Consider the following 27090-nt stretch of genomic DNA (forward strand, 5'->3'; position numbering starts at 1 on the left):
AGATCTAAACTGAATGGGTTTATTTATTTATTATCAGCCATCTGCCCTGTAGGATTCTACAGCTACTTAATCCCACTTTCTGGGGAAGAGATGGCTTGCCTTGCTCGCTTTGCCTGCAGAACGAAAAAAGGCAGTATGAGCAGGACAGTGCAGCTACCTTGATTCCTGGTGAGACCATGCCTTCAGCTTAGGAAGGAGGCAGTGACTGGAGTTTAAGCACAAACAGGGGAAAAGGAAGCCATGGCAAGCTTCTGGCTAGCAAAAGTTCATTACTGACTGTTCTATCTGCAAGGCTTTACTGCCCACTCTCCAACCCAGCACAGCCCCCTCCCCCTCCTCCACCACCAATTCATACTTTTATTCAGTGATGCTAATCAAGAAAGTTAATTATATGTAAGCCAGGGTTCACAGTGGCAGGAATCACAAAATTAGAAACAACTCCCACCCCCTCATATTTTGCTTCTGCTCAGCTCCAGAGCATTACTAATCCCCAAACACCTATTTAGTTTAATTGAGCCCTTACAGTCATGGCAAACATGCAAATTAGACTCTTGCCCCCTGATTTGCACATGCTCCTGGGCCTTGAACATTAAAAGCCTTTACAGATCCTTGGGGAAAACATGTCAAAATTCAGTGCCAATTTGTGGTGCCACTGCAAAGGACAGTTAGTGCAAAACCTGCACTGAACACATTGATTTTCATGTGTTAGTGTGTGAAAGAGCCACCAGAACATGAAACACTTGATTGCGGTTAAAACATTCTACTTCAGATTCATGCCCAGAAAATGCAGACGTTTTTGTACATGTAGTTCCTTGTGCATTTTAATGCAAAAGATTGATACCAGATTTTTTGCAGGACTATTACCTGCAAACACATTCCAGGTTCTGTGCTTGAGGTGGGAGGACCTTCATTCATACTCTGCAATGTTCATTGCCAGACATATGATGTGAGATCTGCTCAAACCCCCACAGAAGGCCTTCCCACAGCAGGCACTGAGGGCACTGCTGAACCGATCTCTTTATTGAACAAATATATGTACAAAAGACAATCATCTAAAGGCATGACTAAATACTGCACATTCTGTTCTTTAAAGCTCAATCAGGCAATAACAATGTAAAACCTCACACCATCTTAATTGTCTTTCTGTTGGTAATTCCTCAGATTGTCCCCATTTGCTTTTGGCTTGAACTGCTACTTCTATTCAAAAGTAAAAGGAAAGAATTGAAATCTCTTTCCATCTGATCCAACAAGTACAAGATAATCAAAGCCAGATATGCCTGGAAGCTCACCCAAGCATGTGAACTGAAAAAGGCCTCTTGGCTGAACTGTACCTCTTTCCTGTTTGAGCTGCTGTGATGCAGGAAATCCCCCCACCCATCCAGCTGGCCCTCCTTTCAGCCAAAGGATGCAAGTGCAAATGAGTTGTTCCATTAAACGTGCACACCACACCCATTTATGTAAAGCACTGGACAGACTTAAAGGGATTTGTTGCAACAAACAGACAAAATCAACCGAGATAAATCAGGAAAAATCAGGAGCAGAGCAATAAAGAAAGCTTCACTTCCGGAGGGTTGATAATCTCATGGTAAATTCTGGTAGCAGAAAGGTGAACTGAGCAGCCTCAGAGCCACTGATAGCACCAAGTTTGACTCTGAGCAAATACAGGAGATATTCTTCCTCATGGCACAGAAAATGTCCTCCTGCAGACTGTGTCAAGATGTGTGCATGGAGCCTATGAGTTGCTGTTTCTGCAGTCAGGTCAGTAACCTCTGGGAGCAGGCTGTGAGGAACAGAAACATGAAACGGCTTGGGTTGCAATGGACATCCAAGATCATCAAGTTCCAACTCTCTGCTGTGGGCAGGATTGCCAACCACTAAATCAGGCATCAGATCACCCAGACTACCATCCAACCCAGCCCTGAACACCTCCAAAGACGGAGCATCCACAACTACTCTGAGCAACATAGGTGAGACAAAGTTCTTTGAAACCACTCCCTCCTGCAAGATTTAGCAGAGCTTATCTCTCAGAGCCCTATAAGTTTGCCATGGAGATTTCCTGTTGTAGTGAGAGTGCCTTTCCAAGCAGGGTAAGGCAAGACTGGCAGCCATAGACTTGAGCCCAGCAAGACATGCTGGAAGTAAGCAGAGCCATCCGGCTGGGTGATTCCATTGTAAGGTTCCTGCTGATTTAAGTAATTGGAAAGCAAATACCTGATATTCCCACCAACTCCAGGAGCAGCTGCATTTGCTCAGCCTTGTGAAGCCAAGGAACAAAGGGCTCAGGGTGCACAAAGAGGCCGTGATAACACTGCTATAGGCCCATCTGCTCTCAAGTGATTTCTGTGATGGGGAAAATGGGAAAGAAGAGGAAGAGAGAAGAGCCCTTAAAGCTTGAACCTTTTTGGGATTCAGTATGAACCCTTCACAGTTTGTGACTGGAGTTGCCATAGCAATCCCGAGCCTTTTTAAATAAAGGCAGATCTGAAGCAACACAGAAGTGCCTTTTAAACACAGATTCTTCTTTTGAAGCCTCTTCTCCCCTGCTTTCTAAGCCACCTTCTTTGGTAAGGGGCAGGAAACTCAGAGAATACAAGCAGAGGTTGCTCAGCACCCAGCAAAGCTGTCCTTTAGAGCAGGTTTTCAAGGTCTCTCTGTGGTCTTGCTGGGGCAAAGCAAACCTGAAACCCAGAGCCATGCACGGTGAATTCATTGGGAATTTAAGTTGTCTTCAAGCAAGACTAAATCCTGGATCGAGGTAAAAAAGAAAGCAGAGTCCTGCACCAGTAAAAGTGCCAAGATTTGTTCCGCAAGGTGCTTCCAACAACCAGCAGTGGTTGGCTTGCTGGAACACATGTAAAAAAAAAGACACAAAAAGTAGTTTATAGGCTAACCAGTTCCCAGTTTAGGTCACTGGATGGTCAACCAGGGAGTTGCATGAGCTAGCATTGCTATTAGGAGAAAAACACATGCTGAACTTCCTCTCTGGCCTTTGGGTGGCTACTGAATCTTCAACCCATGACAAGTGATGACAGACTTTGTAGAGAGTGAAACCCACAGCCCTCATTCAGGCTTTGGCTCTGAATCTACAGAGAAGGAAGAGGATCTACTCCTGGATATGCCCAGAAGAGGCAAATTATGATTCCTGGAGGAATTTTCACCATAAGTAGAAATGGATTTTGCCCCTTTATTCATAAAGCTGCTGAGGAAGTAATATTTTCAGTGAAAATATCAGACCTCGGAAGGGGAAAGAGTTCTCCTTCATTAGCCAAAAGCTGCATAGGCCTCACTTGAGAAGTCAGCACAATGTGGCCAGCTACAAGAAACGCAGCTTTTTTAATGAAGCCCCTGTTAACCCAAGATGGTAGCTCTCTAATAACCCCCTGGACTCAGCATGCTTTGTGTTGCTGCAGTCTGCAAGGGCAGTTATTACGCACATTACAGTGGATATTGCATTAAACATCTGCTGTGTGAAATCAGCAAGCCCTCCAGCTGAGCAAATTGCTGGGTGGTGTTGGGTCTGTGTTTGGCCCTGTGGTCATTCACTTGACTTAAAAATAAAAGAAAAACTCTACCATACATGCAAGCCTTAACAAGGGACTCCACTGCATGCCAGCTGTCAGGATGAGAAAAGCACCGTAATTGGAGTGATTAAAAGCTCACAATGGCAACAGACATGCTTCTTCACTTAAGGTGGAGTGAAACTGTCTTTTAGGAGCATTATCGCTGCTCCATACAGCTCGCCAAATTGTCTCAGTCATCTTGACCTCAGTGCTCTAAATTCTGATAAACGAAGCCCAGCAGCTTGGCACCTCCAATTACTATTGGGGAACCAAAGCATAAAGGGCTGTGATAAACTCCAAGTTGTACTAAGGGTCTGTGTAGTAAGAAGCACATACACTTCAATAGTTTACTAAAATAGTGTAAATTCTGGTACTTCATCCCTCAGGTGGCCATGGGAGGGCTCACATTTAACCTTACAAACAGTGCAGGAGCAGTGGTCTAGGAAGGGGAAGTTTCCACATTGGCTGATAGAACTCTGTAAGATCTCAGACCACACCAGTGGGCTTCTGCAAGTGAATCAGCCTCTGTCACTCCAAGAGCTGACTCAGGCAGTGTGGATGTGCAGGATATCTGCATCTTCTCTGAGTTCATTTGGAAAATATCATTTCTCTGAAGCATGAAGGAGACCTTGAGGAAAAATAAACAGCGCTGTCCTATCTCTCAATGCCTTTTCTCTCTATGCACATTTCATGCTGAATAAAAATAGCTTTAAACCTTGGGTTAAGTAAGCTTCTTATAGTCAAGAAACCTGTTTCAAGCAGACACAGAGAAGCACAACTAAAGCGCTATAAAAAGCCTTAGGTTTCAGCGTCTGTAAATGGAAATATCATCCTGGTGTCACTGCTGATGCTCGAGAGGGAACTTAGTGATGCTGAAACACCAACTGCAAAGAGCAGAGTAAGCATGAATGTGGAGATGTCTGGGAACATCTCAGTTCTCCTTTCCACACTTCTTTCTCAAGATCGGACTAAGCCCCTTTTTAAGACTAACTGGAAGCTTTGCAAAATAAATAAAATGACTGACATGCAGAATAGATTTAGATGTTCATCTTTCCCTATCTCAGGGATACATCAGCAAAGTGAGTAAACTTACAAGTTGGTTAAGAGCGTGGCTACAGAAGTATTGTCTGTGATCAGAATACTCTTGCATTTGTAGTATTTGTTAGTTTCAAAATGAAAGTCGCTACAGTTGTAATTATTTCGGAGTTACAGTTCAAAAGAAAAGTGAGGAAAGAACAGAAATGAGAGTGCTTGCTGCATTCTTAAACTCTTCATGAAGCACTACAGCTCTGCAAATTACTTAGGAGTGTCAAAAGGCAGCTGGAAAAGCCAGACCACAGTCTTACTAAACATAGTAATCAAGAGTGAACAAACAAAAGAGGGTTGATGGATTTAAGCAAAGTACTCAGCTGATTCTACCTACAATTCTAGCTTTTGGAAGAGTTACAGTGGAAGAGTTGCAGTAGTTTTTTTCCTGTTGATTACAGAGAGCCCAGCCAACATCACAAACACGTCCCTCAGACTACAGTTATGTGGTTAAAGACTTTGTATACTGTCACCAGCTCACTGTAATATCACTCAGCTCTTCCTTGTAGATTCCCACAGCGTGAACCTGTCAGGAGACTGATCTACGTGGCTTTAACATCGGGTCATTTTTAAGCTGGATCAGTTCCCTGATCCACTTTGCAGTACAACAAATTCCTCTGACAAAACCAAAAGGGGAGAACAAAAGCAGGAACAAGAAAAAAAGGAAGGGAAAATAAAAAGGGCAGGTACACAGTAATCCGGCATCACCACTGAGTAAAGTCATTCTGGTCATAGAATCATTACAGAAATCACGTTTCTGTGCCCTGGACAGAATTAGATATTAATACTGCTGACAGAGAGTTGCGGAAAGCTGCTTGCACCCTTGGCCTCAGAAGACTTCTGCTTGAGAAATCCTCACTCAAGAGAGCTACTGAGCAGCCATCCTTTCTCAGCATGACAGTGGTTAAATGTATTAATAAATGAGCAATGTTGTATGAACTCTGTACAACACAGGCATGACTGCCATTAATAACATAAACCATCTAATCAGGAAGACTAGAAAGATTAAGGGACACCCATGTTAAGAGGAAAAAGAGGGAATTTCTAATCCAGGCATGATTCTGGGGCTCAGTGCAAAAACTTTGTGGCCTGCATCCTGCACCATGCAGCTTAGAGCATTGTGATCAGTTTACTCACTTCAAGAATTAACGTGCACACAAGGAAATAGACTTCTGAAGAAAAACCAGCAGCAAACAGATTTATCAGAATGACAACGTTCAAGGTAAAGCCGGTGGCTTCCTAAGGGCAGGACTGCAAGTTCTCTGCCTCAGACTAAACAGTGCACAAGGACACTTTTGAATGTGATCTGCCTATTGTCCCAGTAGAAAGATTAAGCTGGTGAATGCACTTTATGCCACTTGCAACTGCTGAAGCAGATTCAACACACAATAAAATACATACTGACATAATATTGCATCACGTATTTTTACTTCTAGTGCAACAACAAAAGGAATCCTTACAAATGTAAAGGCCAATAACAACAAAATGTCTCTGAAGTCTCTTTTAAAGAGCTCGTCAGGGTCTGATTTGCTTTCAGAGGGTTCCTCCTAGCATCTCTACCCCAGGGCCCATTCAAAGCCAATCAATCACTCTGTACCCTCATCTTCACTGCTTCCTCTTAAGCAATAGCTGGAAATATCCCCATCTGCTCTAAAAATCAAAGAGCAGCAGCTGGCGATCAGTCCTCTCTCCCAGCCTGTGAGACTTAAGGATATTGTCCTGAGCAACTCAGTCAAAATTAATTACAACCTAGAAGGAATTAATTAGAGGCTATCTTTATTTCATCTCTATTGTCGTGCAGACAATTGTTTAGCTATTCCTCACATGACTTGGTAATTACAGTAAGATGAAACCGTTTGAGATGCGATATCCTGAACGGGCTGTGATTTAGGCTTACTAAAGTTGTGGAGGTGAGGGAAGAATACCCACTGTTAAATCTAGAGCAGAGCTACACATGCAAAAAGGTTTGTCAGTCTCTGTTATCACTCTCTTGTAGCATCAGAAAAGTTACTTCACATTTCAGTGAACTCACATGAGAAATACGAACCGGTGCTTGTACAGCTGGAAGAATACAGGCCTTAAATCAAAGAAACCTCCAGAAATGTAGGAACTGGTATTTGTATCTTGCACTATGGGATTTCCTCCAGGCACTTAAATACCACTCCAGATCAAGGGGCTCTAACCAGCACCTCTCCAGCATGCTATGAGGGCAGGCCTGTGCCTAAAAGCAGCACAGATGCTTCCCAGACTGGTGGATTGTGGGGACATCTAAAAGGAAAGGGTCTCATCAGGACTGAAGAGCAATGGTGGAGTTTTCTATCTGCTTAGTAGCCAGCACTCTTTCTATTAATTTTTATTTTTTTTTAAATCCTGTTCTAGAGATAAGATTCTCTACTATAACAATACAAAGAACCTTTGAGAACAGCAACAAACAAAAGATTGTAATATGGTAAAGGGAAAACCCACCCATGTAGTTGTCATCTGTTGTAGTGACTTATCTCTATAAATACAGAAAAGCTGAATTCTGCTCAAATAAGCATCTCTTCCCTATGGCTCTGTGGTAGGCTAAACAGAAGAAGACACTCCCAATAGACACAACTGCTTCACGCTTCCATGGGTAATAAATGAAATATCCACTGTTGTAACTGGCAAATGCAGGCTTGGCACTCCTGGGAATTAAGCAAAGCTGAGCCTATTGCACAGAAGTGAAGGTGGAGCTGAATGCTTAATTTACGTGGTGCCTGCTACCAGGAAGATCCAGAGGCCCTAGGTCACAAAGAGACTATTTTTAGAGAATGAATTCCTATGAAATTATCATGAGTTTCAGATGTATAATACATGAGGGGCAGGAAGGTCTGGGCTCAATCTGGCTTTTCTTCCAGTGAGAGCTTCCTGGCAGAGATTTTACATCACCAGTCGTGTGGCAACCTCAAGTGAAGGAAGGAAACAACAAGCAGAATTGGTTCTTTTGGGGAGCGCCAGACTTTCTCACTTAAACATAGGAGCAACATGCTTGGAAATCAGAAATCAGCTTGTTTTCTGGATACATTACCGGAGCACAGCCATGCCAGGGGTAGCCTTCCAAAGCATTCCAAGTTAAACTCAATTCTCTGCACCAATGCAGCTCTCTTTGCTGCTACACTATTGATTTTCCCATGCCATCAATTATGTTACATTCAACAGAACAGGAAAAACTTGAAAAAGTAAAAATACAAAACAAAACCCGAACATATGTGTTTCTTTAACACCTAAGTGTTTCGTATTTTCCCCAATCATAACTGGTTTAATGACTAGCAATTTTAGTCTAAATTCAAGCTGGCCACAAAATTTCTCCATAAATTAGCAAAAAAAAATTATTTAAATGTGCATCCAAAACCCCTCAGTATTTCACACACTGCTGTTCAAAGGTATATTTCTCATTTTCATCTAAATGGCCTAAGACACCCCATTAACAGTTCCTGCTGCATGAGAAGGGGATTTCAATACTATGTGTCCCAACCAGCCATGTGATAAAAAAATGTTTCCTGTGTTTAATTAGAAAATAGATGAGATCAGTTTCTTTAAAATGGCACTCAAAGTAAGCAATTAAGTGCTTCACTAAATAGGAGCATGTGCTGTAGATCTGCCCTTTCATCACACGTGCAGTTTCTAGCTTTCTAGTACCGGACAGGAGCTTGTAGGCATTGCTTTCATAAAAATATACTACTTCAGAATATTCTGATGTATTTCTGCTGCCTCTGGGGGACTAAGGCTAATGCAGCCTATTATCTGGCCTTATTACATAGAACTAAGCGTGCAATTAATTGCCAATCTGTAGTGGATTATGGGAACATTCCAGATGGATGGGGATTTATCACAGTATTTTTCAGCAGCAGCTACTGCCATTTCCTACGTCTCAGACATTGCACTTACAGGAATATGTTTCTTTCTCAGGTTCATCTTGTGAGCAAGAATTTCCATTTCCTTTTGACATCAGAGACAACAGCTCAAGATGTATCACAAAGCACCAGCGAGATAACACAATATTGTTACAGCACGCGTTTCTTTGTGATCAGACACACAATAGGACGTGTGGGCTGAATGCTCCCTCAAGAAATGAAAATGCAATCAATTGACTCAGTTAATATTTTGCTCTGTGGGAAAAACTCCATCAGACAATCTGGAATTTCATTAATCTGCGGCACTGCACGAGCTGGTGCAGCCTAGGCACAGGAAAGCTGCTTTGTGCTTTATTCACCCTGTGCCAACACTCCTTAGCAATCTGGGAGCTGGGGGATGATGTTAACCTCTGCAGCCTACCCCTCTGGTGCTGCTGGGGCTAGAATAAAGCAGGGCTGACATACCTGGAGCTGTATTACAGGTGGCTGTACTCTTATGGGAGGGAAGCTCTCCTGGATGCTGAACCCAGCCAACAGCCCTTGGCAGCACATCACCAACTGGAGCAGGGGTTTTCAGCACACCACTCTCTCTGACACTGTTCTGTAAGACAAATGTTATTGTTCACAAACAAGTTTACATGTTTTTTGGGGTGAATAAAAGATCGCTTTCAGATAGCATGCATCATATACCTGCTATATACTATGTTCTCAAGACTTCCATCTTCTCCACTCACTATAAATACACAAGCAGGCTACTAGAACATAAAGACAAGAGCTGCATTCTTCTTGTTGATCTAGGTATATAGTTCCCTAACAGTGAATAGCTTTCTGCTTTTTCCACATGCTCAGCAAGTATCAGGATTCTTGTAAAGGCTTAAAAATGCATATTTGGATAGACGACAGCTTAGCTCAGTAACCTAATACTCATGTGAACTGCATGCTGTGCTTTAAGAATTCTCAGCTTAACGCAATTTAAGATACGCATCCGACCAAAAAGCAAAACATTTAATTCCTACAGCTACACCTCAACCTTCTGCTGACTTCCCTCCTTTCGGAGCTTACCACTCATTAGTTGTCAGATGAAGAGCCATGTCCCGTTCCCCACCCCCTCCTTACACTTCCATCAGCAGACCCACATGTACTCGGCTGATCTCCAAATTGCTTTTGCCATGTGTTAGCATTAATAATTAATGAAACCAGCTGATGGTTCCAAGTGACCTGTTCTCCTGTGAGGGCAGAGTTGAGCCAGATTGAAGAGGGGATTCATTTCTGAACCTCCAATTTCAGTATGGAAGTTCAAAATCAAAACACCATCAGCAACATAAATCTATTTCTCTCAAGGGATCAGTTTGTTCTGAGAGGTGGCCAGAACTGCTCCTCAGCCTGAAAAGCAGATATTGCCACACTTGGGGCTTCTTACACATAAAATATCACGTTTTCCTTCAATGTGTGCCGTTTCTCAGGACTTTCTTGACATTTAAGTACCATACAGACATTTAATAATAACCAGAAAGAGAAACAGAATAAAGGATTAAAGGAAATGAATATGTATAGGACATAAAAAAGAATGAGATGCTGGTACACAATGGGAAACCACAGAGCCACAGAGCAGAGTGGGAGGGCTTGTGTTCATTAAGTGTTGATACAATGGATTTAAACAAAATTGAATAAAACCCAATTTAAATGCTAGAATAAAAAGCCCTGGATGATCAGCTAGGGAATAGCGTGGCTTTCTGCCTCTCAGAGGTCAGATCACTGGTTGACCAACAACAGCTGCAGATGGTCTGACAGCAGACGCCTGCAGGAATTAAAATATGACAGGGTTAGAGCAAATCTGCTGCTTCTTTTTAACCCCCTTCTTTGCTTCCATTCCTCTTTTTCTAGCAGAAGAACTATTCTGTAGTACACGCACACAAATGCACCTTTCACAGCTGGGATGTCAGAGCTGCTATCTTATTTTTATCATGTTTCAGATTATGTTTGCTTCTATCTGTGTGATCCTAAGAGAGTTCTATACAATTTTAAACGAATAGTTGATCCTTCAGCAACCAGTCAGCAAATGCTTCCACTGAGAAAAAGCAAATAAAAAAATACACTACAGCTCATAATTTTCTTCCAAGTCATAAGAAAAGCTTTCCCAGAGATAGCACTGCAAAGCTTATTAGCAGCCTCCTGTTAATGCACACTCTGTGCTTAAAGATTATTTAGGGATGGCTGGCTCATGTTACGTTTATGTCCTCTAAACTCACCCTGGGCAATGTGAAGAGCAGAATTGGTTACTGTTTGGGGGAACCTTCACACAGTGCCACAAACAAAACCCAGAGACTCAACAATTTCAGTGCAGCCGCACCATGTCATATGCAGCTGTGCCACACGAAATGAAGACTAACCCAAACATGCAAGAGTCGTGTCTCCTGTAATGCCCTGGGATGTGAAAAGTGTGGAAGTGCCTGATGCGTGATAAGCAAATCAGAGAAGGAAAAGTTGGTGCTTGGAAAGATAGATGATGGACCTTTTGCTTTGTTTCGGTTGTGTCTGCTTTCTGTGTCCTTACTTTAGTCAAAGCAAAAACGTGCCGTTCCCTGCTCTCCAAGTCAGCCTTTACAGCCTCTGAGAGCTTTCTTAGGAGTCATCCAAGTGCCACAGAATCAGTACATTTTCCAGCAAATGACTCACTTTTTTAATCCCCCGTGTGTAGCTGTAGGGCACAGAAAACACGTGCGTTTATATTGTTTCTGGTTGGCTGTGCAGCTAGAAATTGTACTGCTGTGACTTCATCCTCACCAAGGGACTTGCTGTTACAGCAGGCTGATCATCATGTTTTAGTCATGACAAAAGGGAAAACCTGTGCGTGGCTACTTAGGGCAATCACTGAACCACTTTTGGTATTGTGTCATATTGATTTGCTATTAACGGCGCCTGGCTTTCAATAATGCCTATGGCACTCTCATCCGACCATGAGACACGTGAAGTATTTCATAGGCAGGCCCTGAGTGTGCTTTATTTAGGACTGTATGCTTAGGAACTGTATTGTAAGCAAAAGATCAACATTTCACCCGCAATCTTAGCAGACTGCACACTTGGAGGTGTCTACCACCCACTGCCCAGAGCTGGAGGTATCCGTGTGCTTCTTCTTTGTAGATTTGCCTTCAAGACCCCCATTTTGCTTGCCCATCACATTGTTACTGGAAGGGGACAGCAACTCTTTCCCATCCAAGATGAAGGAAGGGAAAGAAATAGCCTCTAAAATCAGACTTGTTGTCATGGAAACCAGAACAAGGATTTTGGAGGCCAAACTGGATGCATTTGTAAATCAGAGATGAAGAAAATCCTACCCATTTATAACAATACCTTCATTGAGAAATGCCTTTAATTATGGGAAGTCAGGTCAACAACAAACAACAAAAGCTGCAGTGTAAAGAAGCATGTAATTATGTTCTCTAAATCAACACGATGGCATCAGAACCAATGGTACCCATGTTTGACAGAGAGGAGGAGACAGCAGTAGCTATAGAAACAGCTTGCTCTTCCTAAGTGGCATAAGGCACCATGTAACTTGGTTCTGGTGGTGGCCTCACAATTGCCAATTGGGTGGCTGTGGTGGCCACCCATTAGTGGCTCCCAAACACATACAGTAATTCCCCTTCTTGCCTACCCCCATCCTCCTGAATCTCCTCTTGCCCACTGAAGCCAGCATGCCTTGAAGCCAGCATGAAGGCCTGGCAGAGCTTGTTGGTTTGTGCTCTGAACTGTGACAAACCTCTTGTTGAGCATTGGAAATCACCGCTTTAAACTGCAATTTGAGCCCCGCCAAGGGACAAGCACACTGCAAGCCAGTTCCAGCAGGCAGGTGACTTACACAGCAGCCTTCAAAGCTATCACAGTTCTCTGTTGTGATCTTGATCTCTTGATATGGTATCTTACTCAGTATAAGTGCATGTTATCGTCCCGACTGTGTAAGGCATTATAGGGCCCAAGCTGTGAAAGTCAATCTGATCTTCAAGACTGCTTATTGTACTGTGGAGAATGGCAGGATTTATGGTTTAAGTCCATTTATTGGTAATAACAGTTTCACCCTAATAGAGCAGGGCAGTACAACTGGAAAACAGAACTTAGAGACAGCTGGTAAATTCTGGAAAGCATCTGTGAGAGACAGATCTGCCACATTCATTTTGTGGGGTTACTGGACTAACCTCACAGGGAATAAAGACAGAAGATGAAGCAACTTACTGCCTTACATCCCTCCCAGAACCTGTGGCTCTGGTAGCCAGGACAGCTGGACCACAGAGGAAGCTGAACCAGCAAGAGCTGCTTTGGCAAGGATTGCACTGGGCAACAATCACCCATCCCATCAAAGGTACTTCTTTACTCAGGGCAAAGTAAGCCAAGGACTTGGAACTTCCAGCCACACTCCACATAACCTGGACAGAAATATGGAAGGCAATCAGGAAGTTCACCTGCATCAGAAAATAAACTACGCTGCACAAAAAGGAAAATAATAACTTAAATTCAGCCCTTCTGGTAGGGATGAAGCTCGTGATGTGTGAAGTGACATGTAACAATTAAAGCAGTGAGATACGAGCTGCACAAACACCCTAAAGCTGCAAGTTTATTAGATTAGTTCATAGCTTTTCAAACCAGACGAGCCCTGATCATGTCTGCATCACTTCTTTTCAAAACCTCAGAGTTCACCGTACAGCAGATGACAAAACACTGGTTTCTGGTTACATGGTGGGTGTAAATACTGCACAGTGCCAAGAAACACAGCTGTCCTGCTGAAAAAGACTTCCTTCACCAGTAACTACAAAACTAAGATGTTTGTAAGGATTTTTCTCCCACTGTTTGGAGAAAAAGAGTCTGTGTGTATTACAGAGGTGAACAAGGGTGAGAATGGGTTCAGGAATGCTACAGAGATTTTCCCAGCTCCTACTCAAACGCTTGTTTCCCAAATACAATGCTCTACCTTTGTTTGATTTCTTCACTGCATTTCCACCTTATTGTCCCTGCTGGTATCAACGCTTCCAGGCTTTTGGTCCAGCAGACCAAACAGTCTGAGCACAAGAACACAATGGTGGCAGCATGCTGTGAGACCATCCATATTCATACACAGCTCCAGAAATCTGGGCCACGGTGCTACTGCTATGAATAGCATTGCCCACACTCCAAATGAAATAGATGACATGCAGACTGTGCTCGGCGGAGCTGAGACCCTCTGCTTTTCATCCTGCAGAGTTCAGGGCAGCTTGTCAGCTTGTTTCGTCACTGGAGATGGACCCAGGAAACGTGAAGGCATTTGCTTTGGTGTTTAAGGCAAAGGAGGCTACATACAATCACCTCTACTGCTATTTACAGATTACATATTCATGATCAGATCAAGCTCTTCACTGCATCATTTTTGTTTGGTTTTGCCTTTTACAGAAGGCAGTTGGTGAGTACAGGCAGAGGTTTTGCAAAGGGAAGTAGGAAGACTTGCAAAACACAGAACTTCCTTTTTGACTACCTAAGAGTGCAGCTCTGACTAGTCTGGCTCTTTCTTTTAGCCATATATGGCGATCTCATTAAACACAGAAGACAAACCAGGTAAGCAACTGCAAGGCAGAGGCTGTGACAGGAGCCAATTAAATGCAGAGCTGAATAATATATGTGTAAAAGGGCATCAGTGTGTAGGCATAAAGACGATACCTTTTAAAGTCAGATCTGTGCTATAGGATGACCAGTAGGGCTAAGCCTACAATCAGTTTGATCAAGCATTTGCAAAAACAAACCCAAACAGGTTTGCAATCAAAACAATCAACACAGAGTCTAATAGAGTTTAAATGTACAATTCTGTTTGTGTTCAGGAGACCCTAAAACACGAGCAAGGCTTTTGCAGTCTAACTTCACTATTAATTCAGCTCGTCGCCAAAAGCAATGTAAGTCTCTGCAGTATATGGTACCTAAAATGCTGAGGAATAATTGGAAAGTTCAATGAATGGAACATGTTTCCTTCATGCTACTTAAAAAGTAGTTAGAATAAGGGGACTGGGAATGAGTTTTGAAACCCAGTGTTTTTTAGGGAAAGAAAGCCAATATTTGTTTACATTTCGGGTTGTGATCTTGTAGTATTTTCCTTAAACAACAAGTAGGATTGTTAGAATTGCTGGAGATTGAGGCTATTTAGGTTTCCCACAGTCTTGGCAATCAAGTAAAACCAAAACAACTCAATTTCACAGCAGTCTAAAGGAAACGCTTTTACAAGTTATTAAACATAAGAGTTTGGAACTTTGAGAGTGGGCTTCTTGCATTCTATAGCCAAATTCACACCAGCTGCTGGCTCACAAACCTGCTGCAGAGATTCACAGAGCTCTCTTTTGTCTCCTTTCCTCCACTTTTCAACACGGTAAATTCCTGAATGCCCTTAAAAGGCCTCTTGGTGTATTCTCTCTTTCTTACTGGTGGAAAGAAAGTAACTTGCAAGAGTTCAGCACCTAAAAACACACTTGAGGAAGTGATTAGTCATTTACAGAGCGTTGCAAACGACTGCACTCATGAACCAGGTTTCTAGCTCGATTTTATACACTCTTGGTGCAAAAAGGTTGTAAAAAGGTGTTATTCTGTGACCTGCAAGCTTGCCCACAATAGGAGCATAATGTGTGTGATTTACTGGTAGTATCTTGTGGCTTTATACGTATGCACTGTAGATGAGCCCAATGCTACCACAAAAGTGACCAAACGCCATCCAGTAGCTGCAGGAGACTCTTTGCTGACAGGCAGGCAAATAAACTGAGTCACCTGTATTACACATGGACAAAACCTGAATAAAAAGGGCAAAACGTCACACACAGTTACAGAAAGAAGCTGCTTGGAGGTGAGGAAGGCCAGATGTCCTTCAGGAGCCACATGAGAGGTCATGAAATCACTATGTTTGTGCAGACAACACTGGGGCTGAGCAGCAGCCTTAGTGCAAGCGGAGTTGAACCAGAACCTCCAGTCCTGTATCTCCAGACTGAGGCAATACCTTATAGAGCTACAGTACGAAGTGCAACCTGAAGAACGAGAAACAACGCAATTGCATCTGAAATTCTGTTCGCAGAAATACTGTTGCTTTAGGCATCAAGTCGGAATTCGTTAACACTGATAGAAACCAACGCACCACAGCAGGCCCAGGGAGAGAGACGTACCGCGAACGAGGAGGAAGGGGAAAGAGATTAAAACCATTTTTACGACCAGAGCTTTTGTTTCTACTTACCTACAGTCAACGTGAGAATCCGAGCGAGCTGCGGGTAGTTTTATCACACATCGCCACCGCGTGGCTGCGGGGCCGCAGGAGAAGCTGAGCTCGGGGAGGAGCTGCGTGCTGAGGGGCGGCCCCGCTCGGCGCCATTCCCGGTGGCTGCGCGGGGCTGTGTGGAAAGGTGCGGGGCGCTGCGGGAAGGGGCGGCTGAGCGCGGGGTGTGTGTGTGTGTGTGAGGGGACGGTGCGGGGCTGCTGTGGGTAGTGCCCTGTAAGCTTATAGCTTAACGAGGTGACTGTGGAAAGTAATAGTCCTGAACCGAAAGCGAGGTGCCGGAAGTGGTGTGGAAATGGAAACGAGAGCACAAAAAGGCCGGATGGGGCAGTTTTCTGTTCCGTGTGAGGCTGTGTGCCCGCAGGCCGGGGACATGGAAGGATCCGTGCTGCCATCGCTGCACTTGGGGCACGTTGCTGGGTCTGCTGCTTTGCTGCAAGGAGAAACCCGGTGTGTGCGGCCCAGGCAACCCCCCACACGTTCATTTGGTCTCTGTAATGCAGGTGAACCCTGAGACACTCAGAGAGACCTTGTAGCATCAAACGTTTAAACAAAACACACAAGAAACTAAGACCGGCACCTCAGTGCTGTGAGCTCCCATGCACTGAATCCATGTGATGCTGTGTGGTGTCGATGTGTCTCCAGCCTTACTCTGATCCTTACCCTTCTTTTCTCGTGGCTTTTTGAATGATTGCTGAGTCAACCCACGAGGAAAACCTCTCCCGAGGTCTCACAGTGATGGTGCTGTAGTGCTGTGTGCTGCTGGCCGGTGCAGCTTCAGTCTGTTAATGCATCGGAAAGATGCAGCATCATCTGACATCAGCAATCCATAATGAAGCTGTTATCTTTGCATTACTGCTGTATTCCAGCCGATGGACTCACGGTCACTTTGTGTGAGATAATTCAATCATTAAATCCTACTGGTTTTTCCATTTGATAAGACCTGAGTGACATTTGGGTTGGTTGATGGGGTGGTCTGAGCAGAGCTGACTGCCCTTGTCTAAGTCACAGTTATTGCTACACAGTTATCTGCAGTTTCTCATCAGACTCTTTAATCTGCTCCTCTTGTAAAACTCACGCTGGTATGTTGCTGTTCTGTGCGTCTCTTGGGACTGCTGTGATTCCCTTCTGTGTTTGCATTTCCTTACCTTTCCCTTTGCTGCAGGTTGAAAAGATGGGGAATGCAGAAAGCAATGCCTATCGGAACCACGTTTCCAGGTTTCTTCCTGAGGAGCAGTGTGATGTTGATGGCGTATTTGATACCTTATCGGGATCGAGCAGCTCAGCAGCAGCCAGAAATGGAAAAGCTACGAAGAAAACTGTGACTCTGGAAGCACTGAAGGCAAGAAAATAAACTATTCTTGATATATCTGGAACAGCGCATTGAATGCAGTTCTGGAAAGGAATTAAAGACATGGCGATCGTTATTTTTAAGGGTATTTGTCTTAATGTAATAATTCATATTTTGGGGTAGGACATGTATTTAATATTTCCTTACAGCTTGACCTGAGTAATGAGCTGTGAGTTGGTATTTCTCACCTGAATCACACTGTTGCATCAATTTGCAGCTTTCCTGACCCCGAGATATGCTGGCAGGTATGAAAATCCTCCAGAGCAGTGGGAGGAATACTCTTCCCCCAGCAGTCTGTACGTGTGATTTATACATGGCTTATCTCAAGAAGCTGTCACAAGCTCACTTTGTTTTTGACCATATCTTTCTCTATCAATTGCATCACTATCCGATGTTCTCACTTGCATCGGGAGAGAATTCAGCTTTGCTTGATTAAGCTGTAGCTCCCTATTTTATCTGATTAACGTATGTTATGCTCCCTGATTAACTTTGCATTCATTTGCTAATCAAGAAAGAAGTGGAAAATGATTCGTTGTAATATTTCGTAACTTCAGTTAGATAGGAATCAAATGGCCAAATGAATGTAGTATTAAAGTGCATTGGTACGTATGCTACACAATGAATGGAGCCAAATTAGAACCACATGAAAAAGACAGGATGTTTTAAGGTATTTATCAATGCATCTGCATGCAGACCAGCTTCAACTTCCTTCCAGCCTGGCTGCTTATCAGCTCTCACCAGTTTGGAAGCAGTGTTGCTGCTGCCCAGTCTTTCAGTTCTGATACCTCCTTCCATGAACCTGTTCCATGGTGACCTGGAGGAAGTTCTCTTTCTAGCTTTGCCCTTCTCTCAATGGGATGTTTGATGAACCTTTGCCTATTCCCTCCCCTTTTCCTGTTGTTCGCCAGCTTAAATCTTTGGAGACACTGCCTGTAGATGCCTAATTCCTCAGTACAGAGGTGATTCAGTGGTGTGCCTGCATTGTAAGCTCCTGAGATTGACTGATACATGGCATATTTAATTTAACAAGTCTGATAACATTAGCTGGGTCCTACTTACAGACTCAGGTGAATACATGCATCAGCTTTACTAGAAAGAAGCTGCGTGGCTCCTGGACCAGAGCAGGCCATACTGCATAGCTGGAAGGCAGGAAGAGCGGCTGTCTCTAGATAGATTACTTGTAGCCCTTCACAACAGGAATTCTAAGGTGGCAGAGATGCGTGTTTGTGAGATGTTTTCTAAAGCTTCCCTTTTTCCCATTCTACTTTTCTTCACCTGCCCTGTTCCCCTTGAGTCTGTTCTTAGAATAACTGCAAGCATAACAAAATAGTGCAGGTAAGTGGTGGGTGGAAAGGGATATGGAGTAGGTGGGTAATACTGCAGTGTGAAGCAAAAAGCCCTCGAGTGTGGTGTTTTTAAAGTTGTTCCCTGTTGCTTGTGTTACTTCACGCTCATGCGGTGCTTTTAGAAAGCCTCTTGAAAGCAGCTGTACCCCCTGTCACTGTCCCTCCCTTGACATGAAGCTTTCTAATGTGTGCGACTGTGGCTTTACTAATTCTGCTTCTGCTGAAATCAATGGGAGTTGTGCCACTGACGTCAGCAGAAGGAGGGTAGAGCTCAGCACATTAGATCTCACCCTATAGGCACAGCAACAGCCATTAACATCAAACAGGAACATCCCTGGTGGTTTTGATGGGGGTGGTATCGAGCCAGCAATAGATGGGTAGTAAGAGCTCCACTGAATTGATCAGGAGTGCTTTTACGGAGGTGGGGCTCTGCTGATTTCAGTGTCGTTCCCCACTGGGCTGTGCTGCGTTCAGCATGTTCTGCACAGTGCTTCACACAGTGAAGACCATGTCATAATCTCCTAGCGTGCAGATGTATTTTAGATGACTTATTTTTAAACCCTGTCATTAACTTGAACAGCGTTAAGTATTTCTTGAACACGCATTCAGATCTTGTCATGGTGTTGTAATGTGTGCACATGGATTGAAGTCTGACTTCAACTTAGGTGAACAGTCCCTGAGTTCAGCTGTTAAGGATGCCTTATGAAACTCAGATGATGTCAGTTCTGTTCCACATGCGTTTAGTTAAAAACATTGCCCGCTGCCTGCATTCTCATGAGACCCAAACTGAAGATACATTAATAAAACCTTTCTTCTACCTGTGATTTCTACTCATCTCTTAGTAGAAAACCTTTGTTCATAGCAATATATCTCAGCACACATCAGCTGTGTTCTTCATTTAAAGAGTTATTCATTTAAAAATATATATCCTTTGCTTTTTTTCTCCTTGTAGGCATATATGCGGGAAGCACTGCCACAGCAAATGACTGTTCGGTTGTACAACGGGATGAGAAGTATTGACCTGACTGGAAAGTCGTCTGCACTGAGTGACCACATTGCTAAGGAACAGTTTGTAATCTTTATGTCCAACCTCTTGAAAGGAAATGCAGATGAGAAGATTACCATAATAATGAGAATGATCTCCACCACAGAAGGGCCAGTGAAGGGCAAGGAAATCCAAGAGGTACACCAAAAAGTTAAAGTCATGTTTTGGGGGACAGTAAGAGAGGACAGACTTTGGTAGGTAATCTTGTCTTAGGACACGAGGTGATTCAGAGCAGGGTTCATGGCTGTTTTTCACTCTGCTGCTGACTTGCTGATACTGGACAGTGCTGGTTAGAGTCAGCAAAGACCGAGGTGTGGCTGGGGCTTCTGGGAACTGAGCTGAATGCAGCATTGGCCACAGGACAGATCAAGTAAATACCTTTTACAGAGTAGAATTCATCAGTGGCTCCAACCCCTGCAAACTTTCAACCCCTACCCGTCTTTTGTATCCTATTTTACAGGGATGATTTGGGAAGTGATATTTAAAAATATGCTTTTCAAGCCTTATGACACTGATAAAGTCATTACAGAATCACTGAACTGTAAAGGTTGGAAAGGACCTCTGAGGATTAAGTCCAACCCCTCTGCTAAAGAAGTTTCCCTAGGGTAGTTTGTTTCTGACTTCATGAGAGGAGATGCTTCTGTCATTGGGATTACAGCATCAGTTCTGCGTGCCTTTGCCCTTAGAAAGTCTTTGGAGCACTGTGCGGTGTTATTTAAGGAATGACGACATGGTGATGTTTTAACCTTTTAAGTTCACAGAGGATCTGATCAAGTCTGTAGTCCATGTACTGAGCTACAGGAAGGAACTGAAAGGTTGGAATTTGGAGAATACAAGGGATTCTGCAGGTGGAATAAAGGCTCTGTCTTCTCAGCTTCTATCAGAATTGAAACTTGCAGGTAAGCAACACTGATGTAGTACATTCCAGAACATCCCAGAGCTTGCATAATCACCGATCTCAACAGAAATTTGCTCTCTGTGCCACATTTCTGTGCATTTAAATGATGAGACCAGTTTCTAAGCCTAGTGCTTTGAGAATAACGGGGGAACTTGGATTATTCTAGCTTTCCCCAAAAATTCAGGACTGAAGTCACAGTTTAAGCAGACATGCAAAGCTATTTGTCATAGAACAGACCTGTTTTACACATACCTGACCTGCAGGCGACCTTGTGATGCATCTGCAAGTGTTTTCTGATTGCATGTCATTCTGCAAAGCCCAGATGTACCTTTGCACTGCTGTAGTAATAGATTTTGCTGTTTTCCAAAGAACATCCCACTTGTTATTACACTATGAGTCCATGTATTTGAATTATCATAACTCAGCCAATGTCACAGGCTGGTGTCTCCCAGTTCTGTGCATGCATCTGCTTGATGCAGTTGGCAGTTTACTGTCTCTGACCTTTTTTGCAAGTGATTTTATGTCTAAATAAATGAATATCTGTTTTACACTTAAAAATGAACTGATTGTTTTTCTATATGAAAGGACAGTGCAGCTTACTGCTGTTTCCATATGGCTTATTATTTAGATGGGACAAAAGCTGTGAGTCCTCAGCTGCTGGAGATGAACTTTGATAGAAGTGCCATTGAGGACTGGGTGTACCGAGTTCCACAAATCTCAGCGTTCCTCAGCGTTGTTATCAGGCAAGGCTTCCATGTTCTGCATTCTCTCCCAGACCAAACCAAAGACATAGTCAACTTGGTTCCAGGCTGCAAAGGCATCAAAGGAAGAATTGTCAGCCTCTTTGACATCCCGTCCATCATATACATCAACTCCCATTTGCCTGCAGAGCTGCAGCATAAGTGGCGGCTTTTATTTTCTTCTAAACTTCATGGAGAAAGCTTCTCCCAGCTGTGTGCACACATAGTGAACAAAGGCCCCTGCATTGTGATCCTGAAGGATGTAGATGGCTTTATCTTTGGTGGCTTTGCATCTCACTCCTGGGAGGTGAAACCACAGTTTCAAGGTAAAACTCACTTTGGCTTTTTTTTTCCTCTTAATATCTCACAGTTTGGGAAAACATCGCTTATTCTGTACAGGCACAAGAACCCAGTCTGCTTAATGGATACTGTCATTTTATTCTCATAACAGATAGCATTTGCAATAGTTCAAGTGTATTTTCCTGTGACAACAATAACATTCATTCTGGAAGCATGTAAACTGCATACCAAGTTATTCTGCTCTTGTGCCTGGCCAGGCGTGTTGCTGATGAATGGGTATCATTTGTCTGTATTTGATAAGACTTTTAACATCGCAGGACATATTGATCATGGTCTCCTTGTCTTTGAAACCTGTCAGTTCCTGTAGCTCCATAGGTGAGAGTGAATGCAGCCCAGCATAGATGTTGAAATAACGTTTAAATAACGTGTCCAGCAGGTGGCATCCTTTCATTTCAGAGCTGCTGAGCAAAATATTGTGCTAATTTTCCTACTGTCTTTGTTACCCTTTAAAAATTGAGCAGCAAAAGATCCTGTTGGATGAGCTCAACATTTTGTTCCCTTAGAAACACTGGAGAGAGAGGAGGGATTGTTTTCTAACTCTTCAATAAGTGACAAAGAAAAGATGGATTGGGGATGATCTGATCTGTCTTGCTGGGAATCCTCCCTTCTGATACACTAAAAAACTCAACTCCCTGTACTTAGGTAATGGTTAATTACCATTCCACTCAGTTATACAGTGTTGTGTGGGTTACATATTCTCCTTCTTGTTCTGCACACCACAGGTCCCTCTCAGTATGAAACTGGATGTAATGAAAGCTGTACTGTAAATCACTGACCCTAAACTGATCTGTACAGTCAGAGTTAAGGGTGTCTGCAAACATATCACTGTGTATACATCCAGCAGCTGGCCAGTTTTAGATGACACAGCCTGTGATAGGTGTACTCTTCCTTTGTCATGCAGTGTCCTAGTCATGCCTTTGACTGCCCTTGGTCACATACAATCCCGTTGGTTTCTCTGACTCCACACAGAGTTAACTGAGGGTAAACAATAAGTCTGGATGTTGACTAGACATAGGTATTAGCTTTCTGAGATTGCGGCTGCTTTCCTTTAGTTATTCAGCTGCACTTCTTCAATATCTTTTTCCTGTCCTACCTGTAGGCAAGTTGCTGTTGGCCCAGTGGTCTGACCTCAGGTGTTGTTCTCTTTGCAGGTGACAATAGATGCTTTCTGTTCTCTGTTTTTCCCTCTCTTGCTGTGTACACATACACAGGATACAATGACCACTACATGTATTTGAACCACGGCCAACAGACAATGCCAAATGGACTTGTAAGTACTGAGAAATAACAGTATGGAAATTGGATTCCTGGCTGAGGTTTGGAAGTGTTTTGTTTTGTTTTGTTTGCTTCTGTTACTTTGAGCTGATTTGTTTCTTTTCCTTTTTCTCTGAGGATGTTTCCATTCTTTCTCTGCACTATTTGTCTCACAGTTACTAGGAGGATTATTATTATTTGCTGCCTGAAAACATCAGTGTAAGGCATGAACTGTGGATAACAGAGAAAAACTGCCAACAGTACTAATAGATTTTACTTCTCTTAATAGTCAGCATATATACTGAAGTACAACCTCAACGAGGATAGATTTGTTCATGTCTGGCCCAAGCAGGTGGGCTTTATGCAGGTTAGGGTTGTTCTTTTTTTCCCCAAGTTTTCTGGGAGAATTGGCAGCACGTGTCCACATCACTGAAAAAGCAGGAGCTGGCTGAGCTGTGGATCAGAAGAGCTTTGTGTGGCTGTTCTCATTGCCACAGTAATTGTTTCTTAAATGATGGAGCTGGAGCACAAGCGTTGTCTGTAGGCTGCTGCTGCTGTGTGAGTCCAGTGGCAGAAGCTTCCTTTACTCACATCCATGAGTGAGCTCTGAGTTCTGCAGAACCACAGAACAACTGCTAGGAACAGCGCATTACAGATTCGTTGTGTGAGGTGCCCATAACTTTGGGAACTGCAGCAGTCCGAGATAAGTTTGCAACATCAGATTACTTTATCCATTTCTGTGTTTACTTTTCTGGATGGAAGAGATGCAGTTAAACCCAACACTTCCAATCCGTTTAAAATGGAACTGTCAATCAGTAAACAAAAGCCTGTGAGCTGCATTTCTGGCACAAGGCAGAGCTGAAGTCCTTGCAGATCCTGATATTCTATCAAGCATACATGGAGGGCAGTATCACGTGGGTCAGTTCTTATTTGTCTTCAGGAAAGCTGGATCCGTGTACAGATCAGGTTCACTTAGAACATCTCTTCCTACCTACCCACTGAGTGCGGCATAAATACTGGACTTGGCAGTGTACAGTCTTGGTTTCATAACTTGTCTGCTCTGTTTTACATGTGTAGCAAATGCTCAACGTGCTGCTTTGGTTTACAGGGCATGGGCGGTCAGCACGATTACTTTGGACTCTGGGTAGACAGTGATTACGGGAAGGGACACAGTAAAGCAAAACCTCGATGTACCACATACAACAGTCCTCAGCTGTCAGCTAAGGAGAACTTCACACTGGATGCCTTGGAAGTCTGGGCTGTGGGAGACATGCCTGAAAGTGCAGAGGTTGGTGAACAGGGCTGAGAGCTGTGAGCTGCTGTCCTAATTGGAATGGGAGACGATGTGAATGAAAAACTTGCAGTTTCAGTTTTCTCATTAACACTGACTTCTCTACAATAATGAATAGTGTTTTCTTTAACTCAGAGTTTGGTGTCATACATTTTGTTCCAAGAAAACTGCAGAACAGTGACATTAGTGGGAGTTCTAGTAAGAAAGAGGATCAGGAGCTGTGAGGTGATGGAAGAACAATATTTGATGCTGAATTTCTAGAGGCCTTTTTGATACCGAGGAATGGCCTCAAGGAGGAACCTCCTTGGAGGGGTTGAGTAAAGCCCAGTGCTTCTAAAACAGACACAAAGCTCTAGAAATGCAAAAAGAAATCTCATCTGTAGCTCGGGAAGAGAACTGAGAGAAGCAAAATGTTTCTTTATCAGTAAGTTGCAATTTATTGTTGTTTCGCAGATTAGCTGTTTATAATCCTTGCAGCTCCAATCCCAGCACTTCCTTATCTAACAGACTAATAAAAAAGCAGCAGGAGCTCCATTTAAACAGCTGATACTCTGTATAGAGCAGAGGTACTTGAAGTGCCTAGGAAACCTGCTTGCAGCAGGGATACAAAGACAGAGCTTTATTGCTTAAATAGTTTGTGATTGGATTTATGTCAGCCATTCTGCACCTGGCTTATCCCTGGCAACGAGTATCAGACCTTTTTCCCGTCTCCTCTATCCCTGCAGTTCATTCTCTTATTAAACTCTCTGTTGTGCACAGTTGCTTGGGTTTTTTTTTTTTGTGGTTGTTTTTGTTTTGTATTTCTTTTCATACTAAATTCACGTATCCCTCCTGCTCACTGGACACACAGCTCTGAATAGAAACGGGACAAATAGTTTATAACAACTGTGCAGTTGTACTTCAGTCTCTTCCTTAAAAAAGAATTCACATCTGCACTGGAAACCGAGGTCAGGCTCATAACTGAATGGACTTGAAATGGTCCCCTGTCCTATCAGATGTTTTGTTCTTACTCTTTTAGCCATAAGAATCAGTTCTTTGATGTATCCCAGTGAGTCTTAGATGCCTTACTTGGAAAGAATGCTTGCTTCATCATGACAGACTTGCAAACCACATTTCTTGTGGACTTTTGAGTATGTCTCTTTCTTGGAGCCATATACTGATTAACTCAGAGTGACGCTGTAAATTGACTTCATTTTATTTTGCTTTACAGAGTAAAGGTAAGAAGAGTATCCTGGATGTAGACCCTGAAGCTCAGGCCTTGTTAGAAATGACTGGAAAAAGTCGGCACAGCGAAGGTTTACGAGAACCCATTGAAGATGAAGATGATGATAACTGAGAGGATCTGCTCCTCCACGTTAATGTTTCTCTTTCTTTCCCCCTTACACTTCCCTAATTGTCATATTAAGACATTGATTAAGGCACTTATACCTCAGCTACACACATTTATTTGTACGCAATGAAATTAGAGCAGATTTTGATTATACCTGATGTTGGTAACCACAGAATATCCCTCATGATTCCATATGAAGAATGTTAGTAATTTGCTTTAAATTAAATCGAGTGACTCTATGGCTGTGAGAGGGACAGAACCCACAAACGTACAGAGTCCAGTTGGATGGTAATACACTACACTTATAATACACTACACTTCAGTGAATTTCACTAGATATGTTTCTGCAGAAATTTACCTATTGTTTTTTAAACATAGTAAAGTGAAGCCAATGGAGTCAGTCGTATTTATCCTAGGAATGAGCAAACCCTGTTGTGCTCCTGCAACAAACGTACCTCCAGCAGAATCTCCCTAGGGAAGGTGCCTTCTTTAGTGGCCTCAAGTGGTACAAAAGATGAAACTGTAAATGGATTAAGCAAGAAACATCCACAGGTAATGGTGAATAATAGCTGCACACAGCTGTAAATAAATGAATGGATGACTGCCAGGCTTTTGCCTTTAATTTGTGTAAAGACTTCCATGCATTTTATTTCCACATACTTAATCAGCATTGCTGGATCATGAGAAAGATGGCAGAAGTGTGAAACTCCACTTGCAGGTTGGGATCCTGATCACGTGGTGTTCATTCATTTTCTTGTATGGGGTCTTTTCCTCCCTCTGACGCTTCTCATAGAGAAGCAGATTTGAAATTCCAGGTAATCTGCAATTGTATCTTAATGTAGATCCCGCTTGTTTTAAATAGGGTATATAGGAATTTGTCCTTAAGAGGACAGCACAAGAAATCACTCCAGCCATAACATCCTGCAATTCTGCTGTGCATTTAGTGTGCCTCTTTTAAATGGTGTATGGTAGGAAACGCTGTGCAGACAGCAGCTCACTGCATGCTGCATTCTCTAAGCGTAGTGCTGCTGACTTCTGTTTTAACACATTACTGTCAGACTCCCACCCAATGCCTCACAGGTGTTTTTTGCTCAGGCCTCATCAGCACTTACTAAATACTGCCAAAGCAGAGAGCGTACCAGGAAATGGTTCTCAGCAGCAACCTTGATCTTAACATCTCTCACTTTTACGCAGCTGTTGATCCAACTCCAAAGCTCAACATCCCACGCTCTTGTGAGAGCGAGTCCCTTCCCCATTAAATCCATCCACCACTGCACACCAGCTCAGCCAACCACTTTGCTCTTCCTGGCTGCATAGGGACAAAAAAACCACTGCAGTGTTCAGCGGAGGCTGACCGAGTCCTGCACTTCAGCTCTCAACTCCTTGTTTGAAAACAGCCCAGATTCCTTTACAGTCCCATTGGATCAAAGCTGAGGGATCACAGAATCTGGGAACACCACAGATCGGTGACAGAAGGGCTCACAAAGGCAGTTCTTCTCTGTCCAGCTAATTAAAAAGATGGGTCTAACTCAAGAATCTCGTTCAGATACTTCTGTGCATCATTTTAAAACATAGGATTTTATTAATAAAAACCACTGTGATTTAAATAAATAAAACTTCAATTTTTGCACGGCAGATTTTCCTGTACAGGTGTGAAGCTGCGTTACTCCGTTTGGGGGCTACC

The 27090-nt window shown here is 43.1% G+C and overlaps 1 protein-coding gene and 1 long non-coding RNA gene across 3 annotated transcripts; one reads left to right on the forward strand and one right to left on the reverse strand.

The window, feature by feature from the left end:
* Window positions 1-1675: 1675 nt before the first annotated feature.
* LOC140257436 (uncharacterized) lies at window positions 1676-15902 on the reverse strand. 2 transcript variants are annotated; one of them, XR_011905019.1, is made up of 3 exons: window positions 15753-15902; window positions 8990-9125; window positions 1676-1780 (listed from the first exon to the last, which is right to left on the reverse strand). It is a non-coding gene; the product is annotated as an uncharacterized lncRNA (long non-coding RNA). The 2 variants fall into 2 exon arrangements; XR_011905018.1 differs by lacking the exon at window positions 15753-15902 and adding an exon at window positions 9587-9632.
* MEAK7 (MTOR associated protein, eak-7 homolog) lies at window positions 15810-27040 on the forward strand. The gene is made up of 8 exons (XM_072346725.1): window positions 15810-15918; window positions 16957-17133; window positions 19441-19671; window positions 20288-20432; window positions 21060-21497; window positions 22683-22801; window positions 23894-24073; window positions 25287-27040. Exons 2-8 carry the CDS (start codon window positions 16966-16968, stop codon window positions 25410-25412), a joined length of 1407 nt encoding a protein of 468 aa, XP_072202826.1. The 5' UTR covers window positions 15810-15918; window positions 16957-16965; the 3' UTR covers window positions 25413-27040.
* Window positions 27041-27090: the final 50 nt, after the last annotated feature.

The sequence above is a fragment of the Excalfactoria chinensis genome, chromosome 11 (genome assembly GCF_039878825.1).
Source record: "Excalfactoria chinensis isolate bCotChi1 chromosome 11, bCotChi1.hap2, whole genome shotgun sequence".
Lineage (NCBI taxonomy): Eukaryota > Metazoa > Chordata > Aves > Galliformes > Phasianidae > Excalfactoria > Excalfactoria chinensis.